The sequence below is a fragment of the Denticeps clupeoides genome, chromosome 20 (genome assembly GCF_900700375.1).
Source record: "Denticeps clupeoides chromosome 20, fDenClu1.1, whole genome shotgun sequence".
Classification (NCBI taxonomy): domain Eukaryota; kingdom Metazoa; phylum Chordata; class Actinopteri; order Clupeiformes; family Denticipitidae; genus Denticeps; species Denticeps clupeoides.
The window spans coordinates 13,411,573-13,433,939 of record NC_041726.1 but is presented as its reverse complement, the minus strand read 5'-3'; the positions used below and the strand labels follow the sequence as shown (position 1 = coordinate 13,433,939).

General features: G+C 42.8%; 1 protein-coding gene across 4 annotated transcripts; it reads left to right on the top strand.

Annotated features, from left to right (window-relative positions):
- The first annotated feature begins 1,656 nt into the window (after window positions 1-1,656).
- On the top strand, window positions 1,657-22,019 carry trim46b (tripartite motif containing 46b). Of its 4 annotated transcripts, none has more exons than XM_028964330.1 (12): window positions 1,657-1,812; window positions 5,621-5,876; window positions 6,224-6,374; window positions 8,501-8,699; window positions 9,089-9,235; window positions 11,434-11,529; window positions 12,782-13,035; window positions 14,347-14,468; window positions 14,818-15,156; window positions 16,696-16,925; window positions 17,698-17,765; window positions 19,261-22,019. In XM_028964330.1, exons 1-12 carry the CDS (start codon window positions 1,789-1,791, stop codon window positions 19,703-19,705), a joined length of 2,331 nt encoding a protein of 776 aa, XP_028820163.1. In that variant the 5' UTR covers window positions 1,657-1,788; the 3' UTR covers window positions 19,706-22,019. The 4 variants fall into 4 exon arrangements, with proteins under 4 accessions (XP_028820163.1, XP_028820164.1, XP_028820162.1 ...); XM_028964331.1 differs by lacking the exon at window positions 1,657-1,812 and adding an exon at window positions 2,500-2,612; XM_028964329.1 differs by lacking the exon at window positions 1,657-1,812 and adding an exon at window positions 2,639-2,846.
- The last annotated feature ends 348 nt before the right edge of the window (window positions 22,020-22,367 follow it).

Below are 22,367 nucleotides of genomic sequence, written 5' to 3'. Positions count from 1 at the left end.
GAGGCTTGTTACTAGTATGTTTAACAGGAATGTGGTGGAAGAATTAATGCATTTGTACAACTATACTAAACAGGGGGCCTTAATATAGATAATATGATGACAAACCAGTACATAACAAGACTCCACGACGATACAATGTACACGATACAATGGGCATACGTTCATAACACTTCACAGATGAAAACAATCAGGGCAATCGGGATCACAACACTGACAATACAAAAAGTGTAATGTAGAGACCGCTGCTGTGCACGGGCCGCATCGGGATCACAAGCCCACTCTCTTCCTTGTCCTGGGACACCAAACAAATGAGCTGTACATGGACCTTTATGCAGGCATCCACGACTGCATGGTGAGCCGTCATTCATGCCAGCCCCCTGCTGAACCTGAACATGAATCCTACCTTGGCCAGGGGACAGGGATCTGGTGGGACCATCTGGTGTCTTCTAGGATGATGCCTGAATTCTCTTGCCAGATGAGTGAAAGTGAAGTGATTGTCATTGTGATACACAGCAGCACAGCACACGGTGACACAATGTCCTCTGCAAATCCTCTCTTTAAGCAGTATTTCCATCTAGGTACATAACATTGTCGTGAACATACAAGTCATCCAAATATTTTGGAACTGTATAGTTCTATATAGTACTTTGCACAATTAAGCTTGTTTATATGAACTCCATTTAATATTTTTTTGTAGACCTGAGCTGATACGTACATCCCATATACTTTTTCTGGGATAATTCCTGGGACCTTTTTTGGATTGGGATAAGGATAATGACATCTTCTGTATTCGTTCTCATTTCATCGAATGTCGCATTCATGTGGTTGCAGACCATAGTGGTCATAGTGGTCATTTTCTGAAGGCAGTACGCCCCAATTGGAAGGGTATTTTGCACTCAAGGTATCATGTCATGCTACCAATGTCTGTGGCCTCCACCTGAAAAATACATTTCTGTTTTTGGGGTCGCTTCATTGTTGCCCCTGTAGTGAACCTGTTGTTCATTTAATTAACGGCAAAACACCAGTTGACACTGATTAACAACCCCCTCTGCTACTTAACTGATCAGATCAATATTCCTTTAATTTTTTAAGCACCGTGTGTGTGTGTGTGTCTGTGTGAGATCTTCTGTGGTGGGCTGGCCCACTGTGTCCTGGTCGGGTCCGGATGGGCTCCGGCAGCCATGTCTCTGACTGGGACTAGACATTTGTAAGTGAATGGGTGATATTTAATTATCATGAGCGTCATCCTCAAAATGTGCTTGGCATTGTTTGCCCATGATATGGGTTTTAGAGCCGATGCTCAGAGGAGCTCCACCTCCTGAATTCATTATTAGATAAAATAATAACATTTATGCATGCAACCTTTAAAAATATTATAGCATTATTCTCTAAGCAGTTCATATAGTATGTATCATTCACGTTTATTCACATTCACACACAAAAAAAACATTTTACTATATATTTTCATAAAAGAACACTGTCCCTGGGATTTACTGTCATCTCCACAGCATAATATGCAACAGTATTCTGGGATCATTGGCTTCTATGGAATAACTCCCGGCTTATTCCATGCTGACCATGTGTAAAAATGACGTATTCGGCCGGGGCGGTGTGCGCATGCTCACAACGTCAACGTGGCTGTCGGGGTCCCGGGTTTTATGACCCGCTGGTTTCGGCCTGCGTGACGCGTGGCGTGGAGGAGGGAGCTGCACGGATGTCGGGGGTGAAGAAATAAGGCGAAGACGACGGAGGGAATCGGGGGGAAATGGAGTGACATTCGGCTCGACGATGGACGCGCTGGCTCGTTTAAGTGTGAGTATGAGCTGTCGTGAATTTAAACTATAAAAACTCGAATAATATGCAGATATCGGTCATATGAGAGCGCATGATCTTAATTCCGATGCCAGTTTCACTCAGCATCGGTTATTTTATCGGATGGGCCTGTGATTGAATGGCTGTGGTGAATTTGCTGTTCTTTATTTCCCATAATGACATTAAATACACGCTGATAGCGCTTCATTTAATCACAGTGAATTATTATTTATGCCGTTGATTTAGCTGTTCTGTTTTTTTTGTTGGAGATTATTAATTAAACAGGAACGTAGACACAAAACTGAAACAAAATGTTTTATATGTCGATTGATCGCATCTAATCCTGGGTTTTAAGGCCATTGAGACATACTGTATGTGATTTTGGCATATATAAGAAATAAATGTTGTTGTTTTAATGTATTTGTCGCCTATTGTACGTGCGAGGGAAGGGATGTGCAGGGATGCCCGTCGCCATGGAGACGGGATGCGCTCTGCAGAGGACCGTCTACATCCCACTAACCCACATTTCACACCGAACAATAGCAGCAAATAAACCTTTTATTTCGGGGCAAAACCAAACCGAACATGCATTGCGTCGTAACCAAAACACAAGCGTACAATTTCGACGCCGATTCTCCCTTTTTTTTTTAAATTACACCCTCAATTTTGTATTTTTCTATTTAAAATAAAACAATGAGCGTAATTGCGGAGAACGAAAGCGCAACTGGGTTTGTTCCGGCGGAGGAGCGTCGCCCCCCCGGCTCGTCCCTCCTGTCATGGCGCCCGGATGCCAGGTGAAGGTAAGCGCTCCTCGCGGTCCGTCGGCGGCGAGATGCGCGTCTCGGGTGGGAAATGTTACGACGTTACGGACGGAAAAAAGCAAGAGAGGAGTAAAACTGCAGCGAACGCGATTCGCGGATTGATAGACCGGAAGGGACGCTCCGTGCACGACGTTCCCGGCCCGCTTGACATTGAGGATGAAGCCGGAGGGACGAGCGACGCAGGACCGTCACTCCGCGCCGGACGCGAGAAAGGTCACGTTTCTGTTCGAAATGCACGAATACCTCGTCAGTCCGGGTCTGTTTTTCAGTGCTGCGCGACCTGTGGAGTAGCTCCGCGCGATTGCCCGTTTAAAGCCGTTTAGTGCAGATTATTTAATAAGGCAGCAGTGATTTCAATCGGAAATATATGAATATATCCCGTGCCGATATGTCGATTATGTCGTTCAGCGTGCACGACGATTTGACTGCATGAAAAAACAGCCTCGGTCGAGTAGGAACCTCATTTAACAGCACCTGCATTGACACACCCTGGATCTGGCCTGCCTGCGCCTGTACGGGCGAGGATGTCCTGACCCAAGAGATGTCCCATCATAGACCGCCAGTGTCTCCTATTCCTCTTTACCTGGCCTGTAGCGCTGCTGTTGACAAGGTGATAAGTTGCAAATCCAGGCACAGTATTATTACCATTCAAAAAATGTTATAATAATAATAATAATAATAATTTATCTCATCATTAACCTTTCTTTGCTACATATGATTTTTTCATGTATCTATAACCATTTTCCTATCCGATCTCAAGATGATGTGATGTGATTATGGGCTATATAAGAGATAAATAGTATTGTTGTTGATGATGTTATAAATGTATTGACTAGTAATAATATATATTATATATTTTTACAATTGCTAATGTATTCATGTGATGACAAAAGAAGGTTTAAATGAACAACATAATGTTCCAAGATGGGACCAGATTCATCAATAACATCATAAACAACAACATTTATTTCTTATATAGCCCAAAATCACATACAGTATGTCTCAATGGGCTTTGACAGACCCTACAGTTGACACCCCCCACACTTGACCCTTCTGCACACAAGGAAAAACTCCACAGAAAAAAAACTCTAGGAGAGAGAAAAAAAGAAAGGAAGAAACCTTGGGAAGGAGTGATACAGAGAGGGACCCCCTTCCAGGGTAGAGTGAGCCTGCAAGTGGTGTCAGTGCAGGGTTGGTGATGAATTGTCCAAGAAGAGAAAAAGTCCTACAGTTGTAGAGGTGGAGAAGTCCAAAGCGCAGTATAATATGTAGTATACTGCGTAGTAAATGTGTTTTTGATAGGGTCACGGTGTGACAGAAAAGTACCGTAGGTCTACAGGTAGTGTTGATCTGCGGAGATGCTGTATGCTGCAAGTTAACATTTGTCATTTTAGCGAACATTGACTTCACCCTGACCAATCCTAAGGAATAAACCAGAATGGAATGATCACATCACGTTCGACTCATATTTATTAATGCGATACGGACTGCATTGGAGGGCAGCTGCGCTCCTCCGGTAATCGGCATATTGAAGCGTTTCTCAGAGCTGCTGCTTATTCATCAGGGTGGGCTTAGGAGGATTCTGGACTCCTGCGCAAAGTGCCGCTCTGCAGAAGCCGCCATGTGCTGACTTCATCACTGTCAGAGCCCTGAGGTCCCAGCCTAGTGGAGAACTTAAATCATTAACATCTGGCCACATGCATTTTTAACAAATGGGCGCATACCCCCACTGAGAACTGTGGGGTTATTTATACTGAGGTGCTGAAATGACTCCAAGGCTGGTGAGGTGAGCTCCGGGCTTTCCACCGATTTACTGTGCTTTTGACATATCTGGGTTAATCATTTCATGTCTTGCTTGCCTACTTCTGTCAGTAAGTAGTCCATGCAATGTGCAAATCTGGCATATTTCTGAGTGGAGGCTGAGGAACGCTAGATGAATTGGTAATGAAATAAGTTTGTTTCCTTAAAATCTTGTGAACAGTAATGAAGGAAAATGAAATCCATATAAAGGAAATAGTGTTTAATGTCCCTGACTTCAGAAGTTTGTCAGTCATTGTGTGACTGGTCCATTCAGGTCACCTATTTCCTGACATGAATAAACCCACATGCAGTTTTCACCTAGTAGCCAAATGTAAGATGTGTAGGACGGTGACATGCTTCTTGGGGGAGGACTTTTTGTTGTGGTTTGTCGTAGTGGAAGGAGTTTTAGGTTGTACTGAGGATTTATCTTCTGTACAAAATATCTATTACAAAATTTTACATTTTCAGTTTTATATTTTGTGTTTCTTTATTCTCAGCATCTAATGAAAGAAAATGGTCTTTCGACCTGATCAACGTAGTTCTTTGCTGAAAATTCACAGTATAGGAGGCTGTCATGTGTTAATTAGTAATTAGTTCTTTATTTTCATGACCATTTACGTTGGTAGATTCTCACTGAAGGCATCAGAACTATGTGGAGTGTAACTAACACATGTAACTAACACATGTGGAGTTATGTACTTAACAAAAAGTGGAGACCTGGCCTCCACAGTCACCGGACCTGAACCCAATCCAGATTTGGGGTGAGCTGGACCAACAAGTGCTAAACACCTCTGGGATCTCCTTCAAGACTGTTGGAAACAGTTTCAGGTGACGACCTCTTGAAGCTCATCGAGAGAATAGCAAGAGTGTGTAAAGCAGTAATCAGAGCAAAGAAACTAGAATATAAAACATGTTTTCAGTTATTTCACCTTTTTTTGTTAAGTACGTAACTCCACATGTGTTCATTCATAGTTTTGATGCCTTCAGTGAGAATCTACCAACGTAAATGGTCATGAAAACAAAGAAAACGCATTGAATGAGAATATACGTCCAAACTTTTGTCCTGTGCTGTAGTTCTGAAACTGTTAAGGCATTGCTCTGATTTATTTTGTGCTGTCCTGTTATTTGGGACAGCAGCACCTGTCCAAGAAAAGGTTGCAGTGACGTCCCACCCTTTTTTTCTGCAGTCTGGCATGAAGAGTATGGAGCAGGAGCTGCAGTGCCCCGTGTGTAAGGGCCTGGTGAAGCAGCCGGTGGTGCTGCCCTGCCTGCACAGCGTCTGCCTGCTGTGCGCCTCCGAGGTGCTGGTGCAGAGCGGGTACCCGCCTCCCGACCTGCCCCCCGAACCCAACTCGCCCGCCTCCACCCCAAACACCCGCTCGCCGCGCCAAGCCCGCCGGCCCATGCCCAAAGCTGACCGCATCGACCGCCAGCTACGACCTGGTAGGTGTATTTGTGTATTAAAAAACCAACCAGTTCTTTCTGAATTAAGAAAACGACCCAATTCACTTAATTCAGTGACAGTCCCTAATCTATACAGCACTCACGGCTAATGGACTTGGCAAAAATAAAATGCCTAGTCATTGATGCTCTGCTTACAGGGCCACATCAAATATCATGTCTAATAAAGGTGGAGGGTAATTAATGTTAAAGCCTGTGTCCAGTCATGCTATAAAAATGCATTCTTTGGATAGCATATATGTCATAAGAAATATGAGGCCGTAATTGCAGGGCTGTTGATCATTTTCCTGTGTGTGTGTGTGTGTGTGTGTGTGTGTGTGTGTGTGTAGGTTTTGGGACATATCCGGGGCGGCGGCGTAAGGATGGACCTCCACCTGTGATGCTGTTTCCATGCGTCCCCTGCGGTCGAGACGTGGAGCTGGGGGAGAGGGGCCTGGCTGAGTGCCTGAGAAACCTCACACTGGAGCGCATTGTGGAGAGGCGAGTCACACACAGACACACACACAAACACAGATAGAAACACTTTAAATTTACATTTACAGCATTTGCCAGATGCGCTTATCCAGAGCAGCCGCCATAAGTGCATTAAAATATCCATTATTAGAATCCTTGATTTGGTTCACAGGGACCCAGTCTGTTGCTTAACAACTCAGGACCCAACCCTTTTTTTTTCGTAAGAGAGTTTTTAGTACTTCTTAAAAAGGAAGATCATCATGACAGCTCATCCGTGGAGTCAATTACACACACACACACTGACACATAGTCACATATACAGTAAATAAAGTTACTCACAGCCACACCTTGTGAACATCATAGAGAGGTGAGTCAAACACACACGCACACACACACACATAGATCTGGATCTTACTTTGTACAGATGAGCAAAACATACCCACATACACTTACAAAGACGGAACATACACATGTCAGAACAGGTCACGCTGAACACACCAGTGTGCACCAATTTTTAAATCTTGTGCCCCCTCCAGTGTATGTAGTGTGAATATACTGGACAATGGAAGGAATCAAATTAATGAAAATACAGGCAAACAATAAAGTACAGAGCTCAGCAATGTCTGTGTAAATATTCGTAGAGGTGGTGAGAGCTGGTTATTTTCGTATCTGCTGTGCTCTGGACTGTACCCTGCCACAGTCTGCTGCCTGACTGGGCGTGTCAGACAGACAGAGAGAGAACGAGAGAGACTGGTCTTCAGAGCTGTAATTAACCTGCAGTCGAAGAGCTGATGGCCTAAAACAAATGAGCGAGAGCTGTGAGTGTAGCAATTACAGCGGCAGCTCCTCAGTCCCCAGCCCCACTCCTTCATCACGCTATGCTCGATTGTTGTCATCAAAAGAAGAGCTGCCACATGTCATAATGACTCATAACATAACTGGACTTAATGATAAATGAACATAAAAAGGCGTGAAAGTGATCGTCATTGTGGAACACTGCAGCACAGGACGTGGTGACACAACAAAATGTGTCCTCTGTATTTAACCATCACCCTTGGTGAGCAGTGGGCACCATGACAGGCGCCCGGGGAGCATTGTGTGGGGACGGTGCTTTGCTCAGTGGCACCAAACCGGCAACCTTCCGATTACAATATATCAACAAGACAAGGCTAAAATAAAGCTCCGGTCCTGAACCAAAAAATCCAAGCATCTTATAAGGTGTCGAAAGCCAGGGTCAAGAGATGGGTTTTCAAACAAGGTTTGACAAGAAAAGAGGCCTGTCGAATCTCTAGATGCAGATCGTTCCAAAGTTTAAGAGCTGCTACTGAAAAAGCACAATCTCCTCTAAATTTGCGCTTAGTCCTGGGTAGACCTGGGTAGGCGCATCTGATCGCCGCGGGGGTTCGGTTACAGATAGGATGGGGCAAGGTCATGGAGGACTTTAAATACACCCCTTCATCCACAATCAATGTAATATATGGAATTGACCCATAATAATAGATTTCAATATAATAATAAAACAATTGTCATATTACAGTTGAGATTAAGGCAATTATGTCAGGACATATTATTGGTTTGTTTTTTTCACGTGTTCTACATATGGTGTCCAAAGGTGTCCCCTTACACAACAAAATTTAAATTCAATCGCATCCATGGTCATGGATATGGATATATATATTAAAATTAAAATAAAAAAACTTTAACTTAACTGGAATCTCTGCATTTAAAAAAATCATGATGTTTATATATATAAATATTTCCAGGTAATAATAAGTAAATAAATAGAGCTCAGTATTGTGCACATCTCAAAAAGCTGATCAAGCAATTTAATACACAAGGGGTAGATTTTTCTGTCGCCCTCTGGTGGTCTCCAAAAACTACTCACTTGCTCCTCAAGCTCTTCATAGATATCGAGCTCCACCATACAAATTTCTCATAAAAGCCATGGAGGACGTTAAATACACCCTTCCTCCCCAATGAATGTAATATATGTAATTTTCTTATAATAATAGATTTTGTTATAATAATGAAAATTGTCATATGACAGTTGAGATTAAGCCAATTAGGTCAGGACATAATATTGGTTTATTGGTTTTTCATGTGTTCTACTAACTGTGCTGTCTGGATAATGGCAAGTTGTTATATCGGTACAGGTACAGGCACACAGTGAGTCTGGGCAGCGCTGCGGTGATGTGCCAGTTCTGCAAACCCTCTCAGGTCCAGGAGGCCACCAAGGGCTGCGCGGACTGCCGGGCCAACTTCTGCAATGAATGCTTTAAGCTCTACCACCCCTGGGGCACGCCCCGCGCCCAGCACGAACACGTCCTGCCCACCCTCAACTTCAGGCCAAAGGTGCCCCCCTACACAACCCAATTTCAATTCAATTGCATCCATGGTTAGTTAGTTTAGGAAGGTCATTTGTTTTTTTTACAAACAAGACATTTAAACTTTTTTATATATATTTCCATTTAATAATAAGTAAATAAATAGAGCTCAGTATTGTGCACATGCCAAAAAGCTGATCAAGCAATTTAGTACATTTTCTATCGCCCTCTGGTGGTCTCCAAAATGTACTCGCTTGCTCATCCAGCTCTCAGTAGATATTGAGTCCATCCATTAATATTGGTCATCGTTTGCTGTTTCTTATGGGTTTCAAGGTTTCATAGATTCATCCACAAAGCACCACAAAGTGGAGAAGATTTTTTATTTTTATTTTGTCCCTGCACCCTCTCGATTTGCAGGTCCTTTCGTGTCCGGAACATGACACGGAGCGCCTCCAGTTCTACTGTAAGTCCTGCCCGCGGCTGCTCTGCGCCCTCTGCAAACTACGCCGCATTCACGCTGGACACAAGATTATCCCCATCACACAGGCCTACCAGACGCTGAAGGTGGGGCCACTGTCTCATTAACTGCTGCTGCATGCTGTATGTCCTTGTAGAAATTAATTAACACAAACAAGGAGGGTCCTCCTGCTAGTAACATTGTTCTCTCTTGAGTCACCTTAACCAGTACTATGACTAGTCAGGCACATGACACATGTATAGATGATATGCATATGTTGCTGGAATGGCTCCTGGCGGTGGGTTAGAGTGGCGACAGGGTCATGGGCGGCTGAGGATCTTTGATGGATGTGGGGAGTGCAGGCTGGCCTGTGTTGCCAGATCTGGTAGCTGGAACCACTGAGCCAGATGAGAAAGAGGGTAAAACTCTAGGGCTGCTACTAACGATTATTTTAATAATCGATTAATCTGTCAATGATTATTATAATTTTTTATTATTATTAACTGGAGAATCGTTGATTTCCAACCTTTTATTTTAATACATGTTGCTCCATGAGCTGTTCTAATAATAATAAAACAAAAAATGGACTAACACAAAAAAACATACACATGTATCCTTTACATCTGCCAAATAAAAACTTGAAGTGCCACCTGAGCTGCCAGAACAATAATTCATTTATATAAAAAAAGAACAATACAAATCAGAAAACCTGACAGGATTTGTTTGAATGTCAGAACTTGTTCTCTACACTACAACGCAGATGCACACACTCGCAGATGCACTCACAAACTCTCACAGTGACACACACACACACACACACACACACACACTTACATTCTCACACTCCCTTTGTTCTGACACTTTTTTTCATTGCAATGCAAAAATTGTGAGCATGTCCACATGCTCCTGGCTCTTTTCTTTGAGGCCATGTTGCCTGCTGCAGAAAACAGCTGCTCAGATGGTGTTGATGTGGCAGGGATGCAGAGGTAAGAAGTGAAGTGATTGTCATTGTGAAACACTGCAGCACGCGGTGACACAATGAAATGTGTCCTCTGCTTGTAACCATCACCCTTGGTGAAACACGGTTTGACAGGGGAGCTCAGACCAGGCGCCATGCGTAATATGTGGTCGTGTTGAGCACGTGCACAGACCACTGCTTGCTGCCTGCTTCCAATGGCGGCGTCAGGAAACAGACGTTCATAAAAACGCGTGTTTAGCATAAAATCACACGTTAAAAAGCGTTTCCGAATTATGGCCCATATGACCTTGTATCTTTCCTCTACATGCATCCTGTCTATGAGGCGCCGAACTCTGCAGGCATCACTGTGTGAGAGAGAACGAGTTTGTTTGCTGCGCTCCACGCTCAACTAAAGTTTTTTTATTTAATAATCAATTGTCTGTGCATCGCGCGACCCAACGAATCGATTATGAAATTTGTTGCCGTAGTAATCGATTTTTATCAGTTTAATCAATGCATTGTTGCAGCCCTATTCAACACACAGTGTGTAACACTACCAAGAATCCCTACATTGTGGTAGTAGCTTAGTGGGCAACACATTCACCTATGAACCAGAAGACCCAGGTTCAAACCCCACTTACTACCATTGTGTCCCGGAGCAAGACACTTAACCCTGAGTGTCTCCAGGGGGGGACTGTAAGTTGCATCTGATTAATGCTGTGAATGTAAATGTACATTGGCCAAAGGAGGAAGGTGTCCTGGTCTAATGAATCTTGTTGATGTCAACAGTGAGGTACATGTCTGTTGCTTACCTGGGGAGGTAATGCAGGGGACCAGGATGCAGCATGGGAAGAAGGAAAGCCATCACAGGGGGTGTGATGCACTGACTAAAGGGAAACCTATGTTCCTGTATTCATGTGGATGGTGCCATCCACATGTACCATCTACCTAAACACGGTCATCATGTGATTGTCACTTGTGAGAAATGTTGCGTCATTGCCTGAGGATTGCCTGATGGCAGTGTCCTCATTCAGCAAAATAATTTGTCCTGCCACACTATATTTTTGGCCTCCAAATTCTCTAGATCCATTTCAGTTTAGGATCTTTGGGATGTGCCACTGACTGCTTGGTCTCGGGTACCACAGCCTACCTTGAGAGGTCTAGTGGAGTCCATGAGGTCCATTTTGTGTAATTGTCTTTTTAAAAAATTGTGTATGATGACGCACCATTTCTCACAAGAAAATTCTATCCGGAATCAGAACCCAGACTAGGGCTTCAGTTCCTTAATTTGGGGTCACTGCACCATTGTTTTTCTCTTTGCTTATGGTTTACACATGTGTCCAACAGGACAAAATCTCCAAGGAGCTGAACTACATCCTGTCCAATCAGGACACGGTGCTGTCCCAGATCACTCAGCTGGAGAACGTTGTTACTCAGACCGAGGTGACTCCACCCCTGCATTGCTACCCTTTCTCACACCTTCTGTCATCCACAAAGTCACCTACGCTGCTCCCCTTGTCGATATTGACAGGACTTCTCATTTCTCATGTAACTCTGAATGTATAAATCCATATCAATTCGACCCAGGGGGCAATTATTGATGAAACAAATTCTTATAGCTGACCTTGGAACTATTTTTTCATGTCTGTGGAGATAGCAAGCACTCATGTTCACTTTTAGTAATCTGGGAATACGAAAAGAACATGTCTTAAGTACATATTTGTTCAAATATGGAGAATGAGACCCTTAATGAACAGTTAGAAATCATCTTTGTTCCCCCATGAGCTCCCTCTAATGTCATCTAATGTTATGCCAGGAGATTCTGAGATTATTGTTAAATGTTTACAGTTGATTTGTGTTTTTATAGTTAGTATAGATATTATTCTTAATGGGACAGTTTTCAGTTTTTTCTAATCTAACATTTATCAATGTTAACTTGTTGCATGTTGCAAAATTGAATATGGCAATAATAAATAATATTCATATTAGGAATAAAACTGGCCAAAGAGGTTTGTGCACCACTGCCAGAGGGTATTGCAAAGCTGGACAGATGGACAATTCAACTGTGCAGAAATGGACAATTGGCTCAGCATCACTGCCTCATTCAAAAAAAAAAAAAAAAAAAAAAAAAGCAGGCAACAAAACAATTATTAGCTAAGATCTTTTTTTTCTGCTTGAATCAAATTAAAAGAGATTAAGAGAACAATTAAGAGTTTATACAGCTGCAGTTTTGTAGCCATCCTTTACTTTGATGGCTTTTGATGGCTTTTCCATCCGTCTGAAGTCCAGCTCAACCCAAACCATCTGCAGGCTTTTGGTCAGGTGAGAAGGGCGGCTGGCTTATCTGATCAAAAGCTTTTGGTTTGTTTTGCTCATTGGTCACTGCAGGAAATGAAATTGTGGTCCAACTATGTACGACCCAGATTGTCCTGCTGAATACAACAGCTCTTTAGTCCATGTAAACGGAAAGAGTATGTAGCTCAAGAGCTGGTTTAGGCCTCAACTTACGAAGCAAGTATATCCCAGTCTATCCCAGTAATCTCATATATCCTCAGATAACATACCTTCTGTTGTAATTTGCAGCACATCTATTTCACCCAGACAAACCGTTGTTAAATTAATCTTCTGAGTTGTTAAAACTGTAGCATTCAGGTTTTTCTAAGTATTTTCTGCGCGTGTGTTGATGCGCACATAGGTGAACAGCGTGTCTGCTCGTGAGCATCTAGCGCAGTGCGTGCGAGAGTTAAATGGGCTGCTGGCGGAGCGGCAGGCGATGCTGACCCAGGCTCTGGAGGCATCGCGGCAGAAGCGCGGAGAGGCCCTGGCCAATCAGGTGGCGGAGAGGCGGAGCCTGCTGGAGCACGCGGGGCTGCTGGCCTTCTCTCAGGAGCTGCTGAAGGAGACCGACCCAGCCTGCTTTGTGCACGCCGCACGGTCAACCCACAGCAGGTGCCTCACTTTTTCTACCTTCTCTCACATGCCTGAATATCATCTGTACATCATTGTATATCATCGTCAGTTTCAGTTTTGTTTTTGTCATATGTAAGTTGAAGTGAAGTGAAGTGAAGTGATTGTCACATGTTATACACAGCAGCACAGCTGTGTCCCTGATACAGGGACAACATTACAATTAAATGAGAATGATGAGAAAAACAAGCACAAGCCTAATTTCCAATAAACAAAGGCAAAAAATAAGTAGATGAAAATAAGAAGAAAATTTGGAATAAAAATTTGTTTCTCAAATGCCTACGTAAAAATTGCACACTTTCTTAATAAGCTCCAATAAACTGCTGGTCACATATGAATCCAAATTCCAATAGAGAGGCAGAGGAATTCATTTCTATACTGGGCCTTGCGGGGCAGTGGTGACCTAATGGTTAAGGAAGCGGCCCCGTAATCAGAAGGTTGCGGCTTCGAATCCCGATCCTCCAGTTACAACTGAGGTGCCACTGAGCAAAGCACCGTCCCCACACACTGCTCCCTGGGCGCCTGTCATGGCTGCCCACTGCTCACCAAGGGTGATGGTTAAAAACAGAGGACACATGTCGTTGTGTCACCGTGTGCTGTGCTGCAGTGTATCACAATCACTTCACTTTCACTTTTTCATGGTGTTGCCCGTTTGCCATTTCTGGAAATGGTTTATTATGATTTATTATGCTTCCACTTTCCTCTGTGTTTTCACCAATTTTCTGCTCTGTTTAATCTTCATATTTTCTCTTGCCAGTATTAGTAATCATCTTTCAGGGTTTTTTTTATAAATACAATTTCTTTTTCTATTTCTGAAGAAAATCACTAGAGGGCGCTAAAGTATTATAACAATACAGAGAACAGAGCAAAGACTAAATAGAAATGTACTCTATTTTAATATGAACTCAAAAAATTGAAAAACCTGATCTTACCATAAATCTATCTGTTAAAAGTGTTGATGGTGCAGAATTCAGTGGACACGTCATACGTAAATGTACCATTTATGTAATAGGACAGTCTTTATAACTATTATTTAGATCATGTTACCAGGGCCTGATTTAGTCTTAGAAAGTGGTTCTGAAACTTTTCACAAAATATTCCCCCTAAGAATTTTTTTCTTAGTTATTTTGTAATGAGGATTTTACTGTTCATGGTGTGTTTTTCTCTTTTATTTTTCCTAATTGCATTTTGTAGTGTCAGTTCTCTTTAAAAAATATTGCTAATTGCATTATGTCAGTTAAATAACTTTTTCTTCCTCTTTTCTCTGTTCATCTCCACCATTCTCCCCTCCAGGTTGGCTAAGGCCATTGAGTCTCTGCAGTGCTTCTCTCTTGCAGCTGACCCCTCATTCCGACATTTCCAATTGGACGTTTCCAGAGAACTTAAACTGCTCAGTGACCTGGATTTCATCCAGGGTGAGAGAAGAGCAAAATTATTCCAGAAAATGAATGAACATATTCTTTGCTCTGAAAACACTGTCTCAACTTAATTAAGTAATCTGTCACACCTAATATTTTAGCATTGACGTTATGTAAATGAACCAGACAAACCTGCTGTAAGCATTATAGTAAAGTAAAAAAAAATGTTTAATAGACAGATTAGTTTAAAAAAAGCAAACATTTTTACTGCAATGAGAAAAAAAGCGCATTAAACCAATGGCAGATTTGGTTTCCGTTTTTTCAGTGTATAATACAGTTGAGTATTGTACTGTATTTATATATTATACAAACAGCAAAAAGTCTACATATTGTCATTTCCCATCAGCCCCTCTGGCCCCTGTGATTGATACTCAACGCACCCTGGCCTACGACCAGCTCTTCCTGTGCTGGCGGCTTCCCCCAGACTCCTCCCCCGCCTGGCACTTCTCCGTGGAATTCCGTCGCCGCGGGGTGGTGCCAGGGGGTGGAGTCCGGGGCAGCGTCCATGGGGGATTGGCTGCTGCCCGCTGGGGCTGGCAGCGTCTGGAGGAAGTGACAGGCAACAGTGCTGTGATTGACAGGCTGGAGATGGACAGTGTATACGTGCTGAGGGTGCGAGGCTGCAACAAGGCGGGCTTTGGGGAATACAGTGAAGAGGTGTACCTCCACACGCCCCCGGCTCCGGGTGAGAACACATACCCCATCCCCAGATACAGAATATTAATTACAGCAGACACACACTCACACACATGCACAAGCTAAAAATATTTCATTGCGTGCTGACTTTACGCTGTTCAATAACCCATCTCTCTTTCTCTCTGCCAATACCCATCCCTCTGCATTCTGTTTTCATCCCAGTTCCTGACATCCACTCGTGTGCTTCAGTTCCCTCTTTCCCACCCCTCTATACAGCATCCTGCTCTCGGCCATGTTCTTCTCAGTCTCGCTTTCGGTTCAGTCTTTTCCTCTCTTCTGTGACGTTTCGGTTCCGTTTTGCATTCAACATTTTTTTTTTTTTTTTTTTTGATGTTGTGCTGGTTTTGATGATACCAGCTCTCACGTTTGCATTTCCATGCTCATTTCAAAAAACAAATCCACATATATACACACACACACACACACACACACACACACACACACACACACACACACACACACACACACACACACACAGTTCACTGTTTTCACAATTTATTATGGCACCAAACAACATTTTCATGCTTTTCATGCAGATTAGTTGGAAGTAAGTCCTTACACTGCTCTTACACTTCTGTCTTCCAAAACATGAATCAGTCATATGCTGTGTGTACAATCATTGCATATGTTGTCTGTACTGGTATCATGAGCAAACCAACCGAAACAAAAAAAAACTGTTTAAAATTAGTCAAATTTATTACATTTCCTGGTACGTCCGCTAACCATGCTAATGGCAAACATGCTAGCGTTAGCATTTAGCAGAATTCCACAATTGATGTGTGTTTTTTTTCCGTATGTTTTGGTGCTCCTGTCGTGACCTTCGCGTATGTCACTGCCTCCCCCGTGGTTCTGGGCAGCTCAATGAATACTTTGGGCTCAAATTGAATTAGGATGCTATGCTGCCTAATGCCGGCAGATTGAGTGTCCGCCTGATTCAGGCAACTGGCCTGATTGAATTGACCTTTTGTACACACTTTTAGATTTGGGTTTCTAATTCGATTACTGGGATACACGAATAGTGTGTATCATAAATGCACACACACGCTGTTCCATTAAGGCTGAATGTTGTGGCCAGACCTGTGAGATTGCTGAACTAAGTAGGGATGAGATTTAGCCCCAGGGGGCCTGGGCCATTCTCTTAAAACTCTGGCCTGAGATTTGTAAATTAATCCGTAGTTTTTAATCTTGCTTTTCTGTCCCATGTATTTGTCGGCTCTTTCTGAAGCACCTTTCCAGAAGAAAGCCCATGCTTTTCGCTTGTTTTCGGCCTTGCGGGGTTGTTCCTGTTGGTTATTTAGGTCGTTTGGTCTCTTTCCCTTTGCTGGATTGCTGCCCTCTATGACCTGCTGATGCTGTCTTGCCTCCTAACTCCGGTTCCCTAATCCCCCTCCTTCCTCTTTCTGCTTCTTTATCTCTGTTTTCTTCTCCTCTGTCCCCCCTCCTTCCCTTTTTACTTTCCATGAAACGCCCACCCATGTCCGTTTCCTGCGTTTCTTCCTCCTCCTCCTCCTGCCACTGTCAAAACCAGTGCTGAACTTCTACCTGGACTCCCGGTGGGGTCTCCACGCCGACCGCCTGGTGGTGAGTAAAGAGCAGCGGTGTGCGCGGAGTGTGCCTGGCCTGTCGCTGCTGCAGGCAGCTGACCACGCCCTGACTTCCTGCCACCTGACTGCTGACCTGCTGGTGGGGGATGTTGCTGTCACACAGGGCCGCCATTACTGGGCGTGTTCTGTGGAGCCCGGGTCCTACCTGGTGAAGGTGAGGAGAACGTCCTGTCCACATGGTTCCACTTGGTTCCACACAGTGGGTTTTTAACCCATCCCATCCATACTCCACATTTGTAATAATATGATTATGAGAAAAAAGAAGATCTTTTTACATTCACTTAAATCTTTAGTTTACAATTCAATTATTTTTTACTTTCATTTTCCACCATTGAATACAATAGAGCTTTGACTGCTTTTCACCCTAAATGTCACATTTTGTACAAAATGTTCTGTATTAGATTTCTTTAGAATAAGAGGTATTATTTTAGACTTATAACAATTAAATACTTGTTTCTGTGTTCCATCTTTTTTATTAAAAGTCTGTACATCAAAGTACAGTCAACAAAAAAGTGTATTAGGATGTAAATGTCACATGAAATCATCTAATTGTCATTGGGCAGGGAAGACTGTAAAAAATTATTATTAATAACAAAATTGTACATTAAGATTATTTATTTTTTCTGGAAGACTAATAGTGCCCTCCATACTGGAAGAGTAAATCAGTGTGCTTATTATAGGCTTTAAACTAAATCCCTTTAAACCGGGGACCTGAGTACTGGTGCTCTGTCTGATCAGACTCAAAATGCCACTCAACTGTTACACAACTGCTTTATATTACAAGGACGTTTTAATTAAAACATGATGTCCTGATTACATGAACGCTTTAGATACAGTGGGTCTGAATGTAGAAAAGATTTTATTTACTGGTTTGATTATTAGATGCTTAAGGTCTTTTCACATCATCTGTCTCTCTGTTTGTATAGGTTGGTGTGGGCCTGGAAGCCAAGCTGCAGGAGTGGTTTCACCTGCCCCAGGACATGGCCAGCCCACGGTGAGAGAACGCAGCTAAAGCATGGCAGGGATATATATGTTTATCTTAATGTACACTTTACAGTGAATGTAAGCTTGGAATTATTAGAAAGGCCTTCGTTATAACTAAAGTACATATGTAATTGTAAAGGTTTTGGAGTGAGAGAGAGGTTGAAGGCACAATTACATAAAAAATGTTTTAAACATCATTTGCTAAATTAAACCAATATCAGAATATATATGCAAGCAAACACACAACCTTCACCTTGTGGAGACAGGGGTAGTCAGATGTGGACAAAAGACAAGGCACATGAGGCAAGGGTGGTAGTAGCCTAGTGGGTAACACACTCACCTATGAACCAGAAGACCCAGGTTCAAATCCCACTTACTACCATTGTGTCCCTGAGCAAGACACTTAACCCTCAGTTGCTCCAGGGAGACTGTCCCTGTAACTACTGATTGTAAGTCGCTCTGGATAAGGGCGTCTGATAAATGCCATAATTGTAAATGTAAATATACACCGGGGAAAAGGTGGACATAGTCAGATAATCAGTGAGGGTGAGATGAGAAATCACAGGGACCTGGTGTTTAACTTTTACTGTCATGGCCAAGCCCAGTCGGAGAAAAGGTGTGCCTGGTCCCGGCCTCGACCCTAACAGTTCAATACTCTTAATTAGATCAAACTGTAGTAGTCAAATTGTAGGGACAGTATTTTTGACCTGGAGCCAAGTGCAGCGCAAGGTGTGGGGGCTTTTTCACGAATGTAAGGTCAAAAAGTGTCTTTAGGATTGAGGGCGCTTTCACACCGTATTACGTTTGCTTTGATCCGAATCAGTCAGTGAGTTTGGAACATAGTATCATAGTTTTCTCTTGATTCGGTTCTTTTTCACAAAAATACATCACTTCAGATAACACAAATATTTTCTATCTACTTATTGGTTGGATGTGTTGCCACGGAAACAACAACAGTAAATAGAGGAATTATATCTTCTGTTGTGGACAACTACCTGTTTGTGTGAAATCGCGAGTCATCACACCAAACCTCCTCAGGACTCCTCACCTTACAGGATCTTGAGTCTACAAACTAAATAACTACATTAAATGTATTTATAGGGTTGTCTCGTTATGTGGATTGTACCGGATCGAGACCACTTCTGTTTCGGCGGTATCAATGTTTTGGTTCGCACCCAAGTGCGACGGACCAACTAAACCACACTAAGGGGGAAACAAACTTTAATTTGATTCAAATGGACTTAAGCCTGTAGGTGTGAAAGTGCCCATTAAGAAGCCTTTTCAGTCTGTAAGTGTTTTTGTCACCAATCTTTAATGATGTTTACATAATCGGTGTTTTAAAATTGGAGGAGCCAGATGACTGAACACTGACGCACAAAAGTTCCACATTCTTAATTATTTTAAACCAGCTTCAGTCAATACGGGCTATGGACACAGATCTTCTCAATACGGTTGTTTTGTACTGATGGTGAACGCAAGTGTCTAACTAGAGTTTCTGGTTGTAGCTATGACCCAGACAGTGGGCACGACAGTGGGGCCGAGGATGCCCTGGATTCCCCTCCACCCTTCAGCTTTCTCACCATGGGGATGGGTAAAATCTACCTGCCGTCGACCACCAACTCTCACCACAGCGGCCAGGGGAGTGGTTCTGGTCGCGACTCCGCCCTCCCCAACAGCCCCTCGTCCCCCACTGGTGTCACCTATCCCTTGCCTCCAAGGCTGGGGGTGTGTCTGGACTTTGAAAAGGGCCGGGTCACCTTTTACGATGCCCACTCGCTCCGCCCTTTATGGGAGGGGCCAGTAGACTGCTCCGGCCCTGTGTGCCCGGCTTTCTGCTTCATTGGAGGCGGAGCTCTGCAGCTGCAAGAGCTGGTGTCCAATCGTAATGCGGACCAGACACCTGTCAGGAGGGTCACCATCCAGTCCCGGGTCACCAAGCTGACTAACTGATGTCACTGATGCAGAATATGCTAATCTGGGTACATTTACATAGCCAGTGATATAAGCCTTGACTTTTTTGTGCTTTGGTTTTTATAGTTCCAAGGTTTTTTTCTATTCCAAAAATATGCATATGTAATTATCTTTGTTATAATACTGTTTTTGTTTTTTAGGGGTCGTTAACTTGTTTCAAAGTAGCAGCACTCACACTGGCATATTTACCTAGGCTCCTATGCTTATAATATAATGATATATAATATATGTGTATATGCAAGAAAGACTATATCCTGATGAATTCTCCAGTTGGGACCTGGCTTTTGGTTTTAGGTGCACCTCCGGTTTAGAAACGGTCCTTGCCTTTGACCGAAGTAGCTTGTCACGCTTGTGTGGAACAGTCTTTTTGTCTACTGCTGTCTCCATGAACAAAAAGACCATTAGGATATTGCTTTTGTCACATTGTTCTGCCGGGCTGGTACAGGTCTGGTACAGGTGAAAAAGTGGGCATCCTGTCATCGATTGCGCTAAAATAACTTTCTCCTAATTGTCCAAACATATTATTTATGAATCTGTGAATGCTCATGTAGTGCTTATGAACGATTAATACTGCTTATGAATATGCTATTCAGATCCTGCGCAAAACTGTACCGTCAGTGTTTCTTTACTGTGAAGTTGAGGCCAGTGTCTTGCCTGGGGTGAAGAACGATAGAAAACACAATTACACAGGAGGCGTCTGCCTCACTAGACTCACTGCTCTTGAACTTAAAAGTAATTGGCTAATAGAGCCATTTAAACTGGCAAATCAGATCTGATGTATAGTCCCCTGCTGCAGACTTAGTTAGGAGAGCTTAGTGAAACCCACAAAATTGCTTTTCCTCTTCTTTAATTGGATGCTTTATTTTGGCTCATTTATTGGGAATGTGTCCTCAGCAGCCCACCATTTCTAAAACTAAAATTGATTCTGAATCCAGTTTGCATTTTGCATTTGATTTGTTGTTGCGGCTGGGGAGTGGGACAGATTTGCCAGTGAGAATTGGAGCAATGTGTTCGAAATTGCAAATAAATTTCCACTACCATCATTCAAAGACCATTTTCACACAAACTGTGTGTCTATATTAAGCATAGCTCTCATAATTTAAGTACACAGATATGTGCATCCAGAACCTTTTTAAAGGGGTACACAGAACTTAAGACATGACTTTATTATGACTGACAAATTAATAGCCATATTAATAAAGAATTTATGGGCTGTTTAAACCAGAGAACAATACTGACACTGACATTGATACATCACATCACTTTGGAGAGGTGAGTTCTGTTAAAAACGTCTAAAGACTATACAAATCCATAAGATGTCTTTTATTTGTAAACCATTCCAATTCGTACTGGCTTGTTGGGACTCGCAGTAGGTCTTCTTCCAAGATCTGTTGCATTCTCACTCTTAGCCGTTTTTATTAGCCTTCCAGACCCCGGAGCTATGAAACACCCCTTGAATGTCATGGTAAAGACAGTCCTTAGCATAATGTGTGGTCTTACGCTTGTGCCAAATTTGTAGTGGTAATGCTCTGTTTTGGTCTCCTCAGGTCACTGAATCAGATTCAGTTCAGCCTTAGACCTGCACTTTGTTCATGGGATGCAAAGATTTGGTGTGACAATGACTTTCGTGTTGTAATTCATCTTATAAAAGCCACCATAGCTTTTTTTCCCCCCTTCATCTGACTGGTGCCATTTCTTTACCAAAGAAACCATGTAAGAATTATAATGGATTCAGACCTTTCATACACTTAAATATATTAATTGTTAAATATTAACTCGGGATAGAAAATGTATCTCTGTCAACTTCATTTTGTCTTCTCCGACTTTCTCTAAACTTCAAAAGTATGCTTAGAAACACGAAGACTAAAGATGTGTGTGTGTGTATGTTAATGCAAATTCAGATTTTTGCAGATGATCACATGCATCTCATGCATAAGGGTGCTGAACATCACTTCAGACTTGGATGTCCTGCAGATTCAGGAAGTTTCATGTGATGCTTCTCACCTTGATGACCTGGGTCATGAATGCATGGGAAGTTGGGGACCTGCCACCATGTTCTGTGGTCTATCCAGGTTTTTGTCCCAGCCCTACATAAATATAGCAGGTCATTGGGATGAAGGAGGGGTAAAAATTGGATGGTGAGTTGATTCTGAACCAGTCTCTCACATTTGTGCCAATTATGTGTCGTAAATGTCTTAAAAGTCTGGGGTGAAAATTCACAGCATCATAAAGACCTTAAGGTCCTTAACTCTGAAATTGCCAGTGCAATGCAACAAATAAAATACAGAGACAAGCTCACAGCCTGGGTGCTTTGCTTTGTACAATTTAAATCAGATTCATGAGTATTTATGATGATGGCTTGCTCTATGTATGGCCCACTTCCCTAATCTGTCTGCAACCCTCATGTCCTCTTTGAATGTCCAGCTACTGTACCTCCCCACACACTGTAGTGCTTTCCCCACTCTGACACGCCTTAGACACGTGTGAAGGGATTGATATCTGCGTGTTTGGTACACAGCATCTCCTCTGACAATTGTAGACACTCCCCACAAATAGATTTTTAACATTTCTTCCAAATTGTAACAGAGACGTCTGTCTGCTGTGCCAGATCCAATATCATGTCAGATGATGACACTTGATG

Coding starts and splice junctions, on each gene's coding strand:
- trim46b (XM_028964329.1), top strand. CDS start 2,790: ATGAAGCCGGAGGGACGAGCGACGCAGGACCGTCACTCCGCGCCGGAC. Junction 8,700..9,088: donor CCCTCAACTTCAGGCCAAAG/GTGCCCCCCTAC, acceptor CTCGATTTGCAG/GTCCTTTCGTGTCCGGAACA. Junction 17,766..19,260: donor CAGGACATGGCCAGCCCACG/GTGAGAGAACGC, acceptor TTCTGGTTGTAG/CTATGACCCAGACAGTGGGC.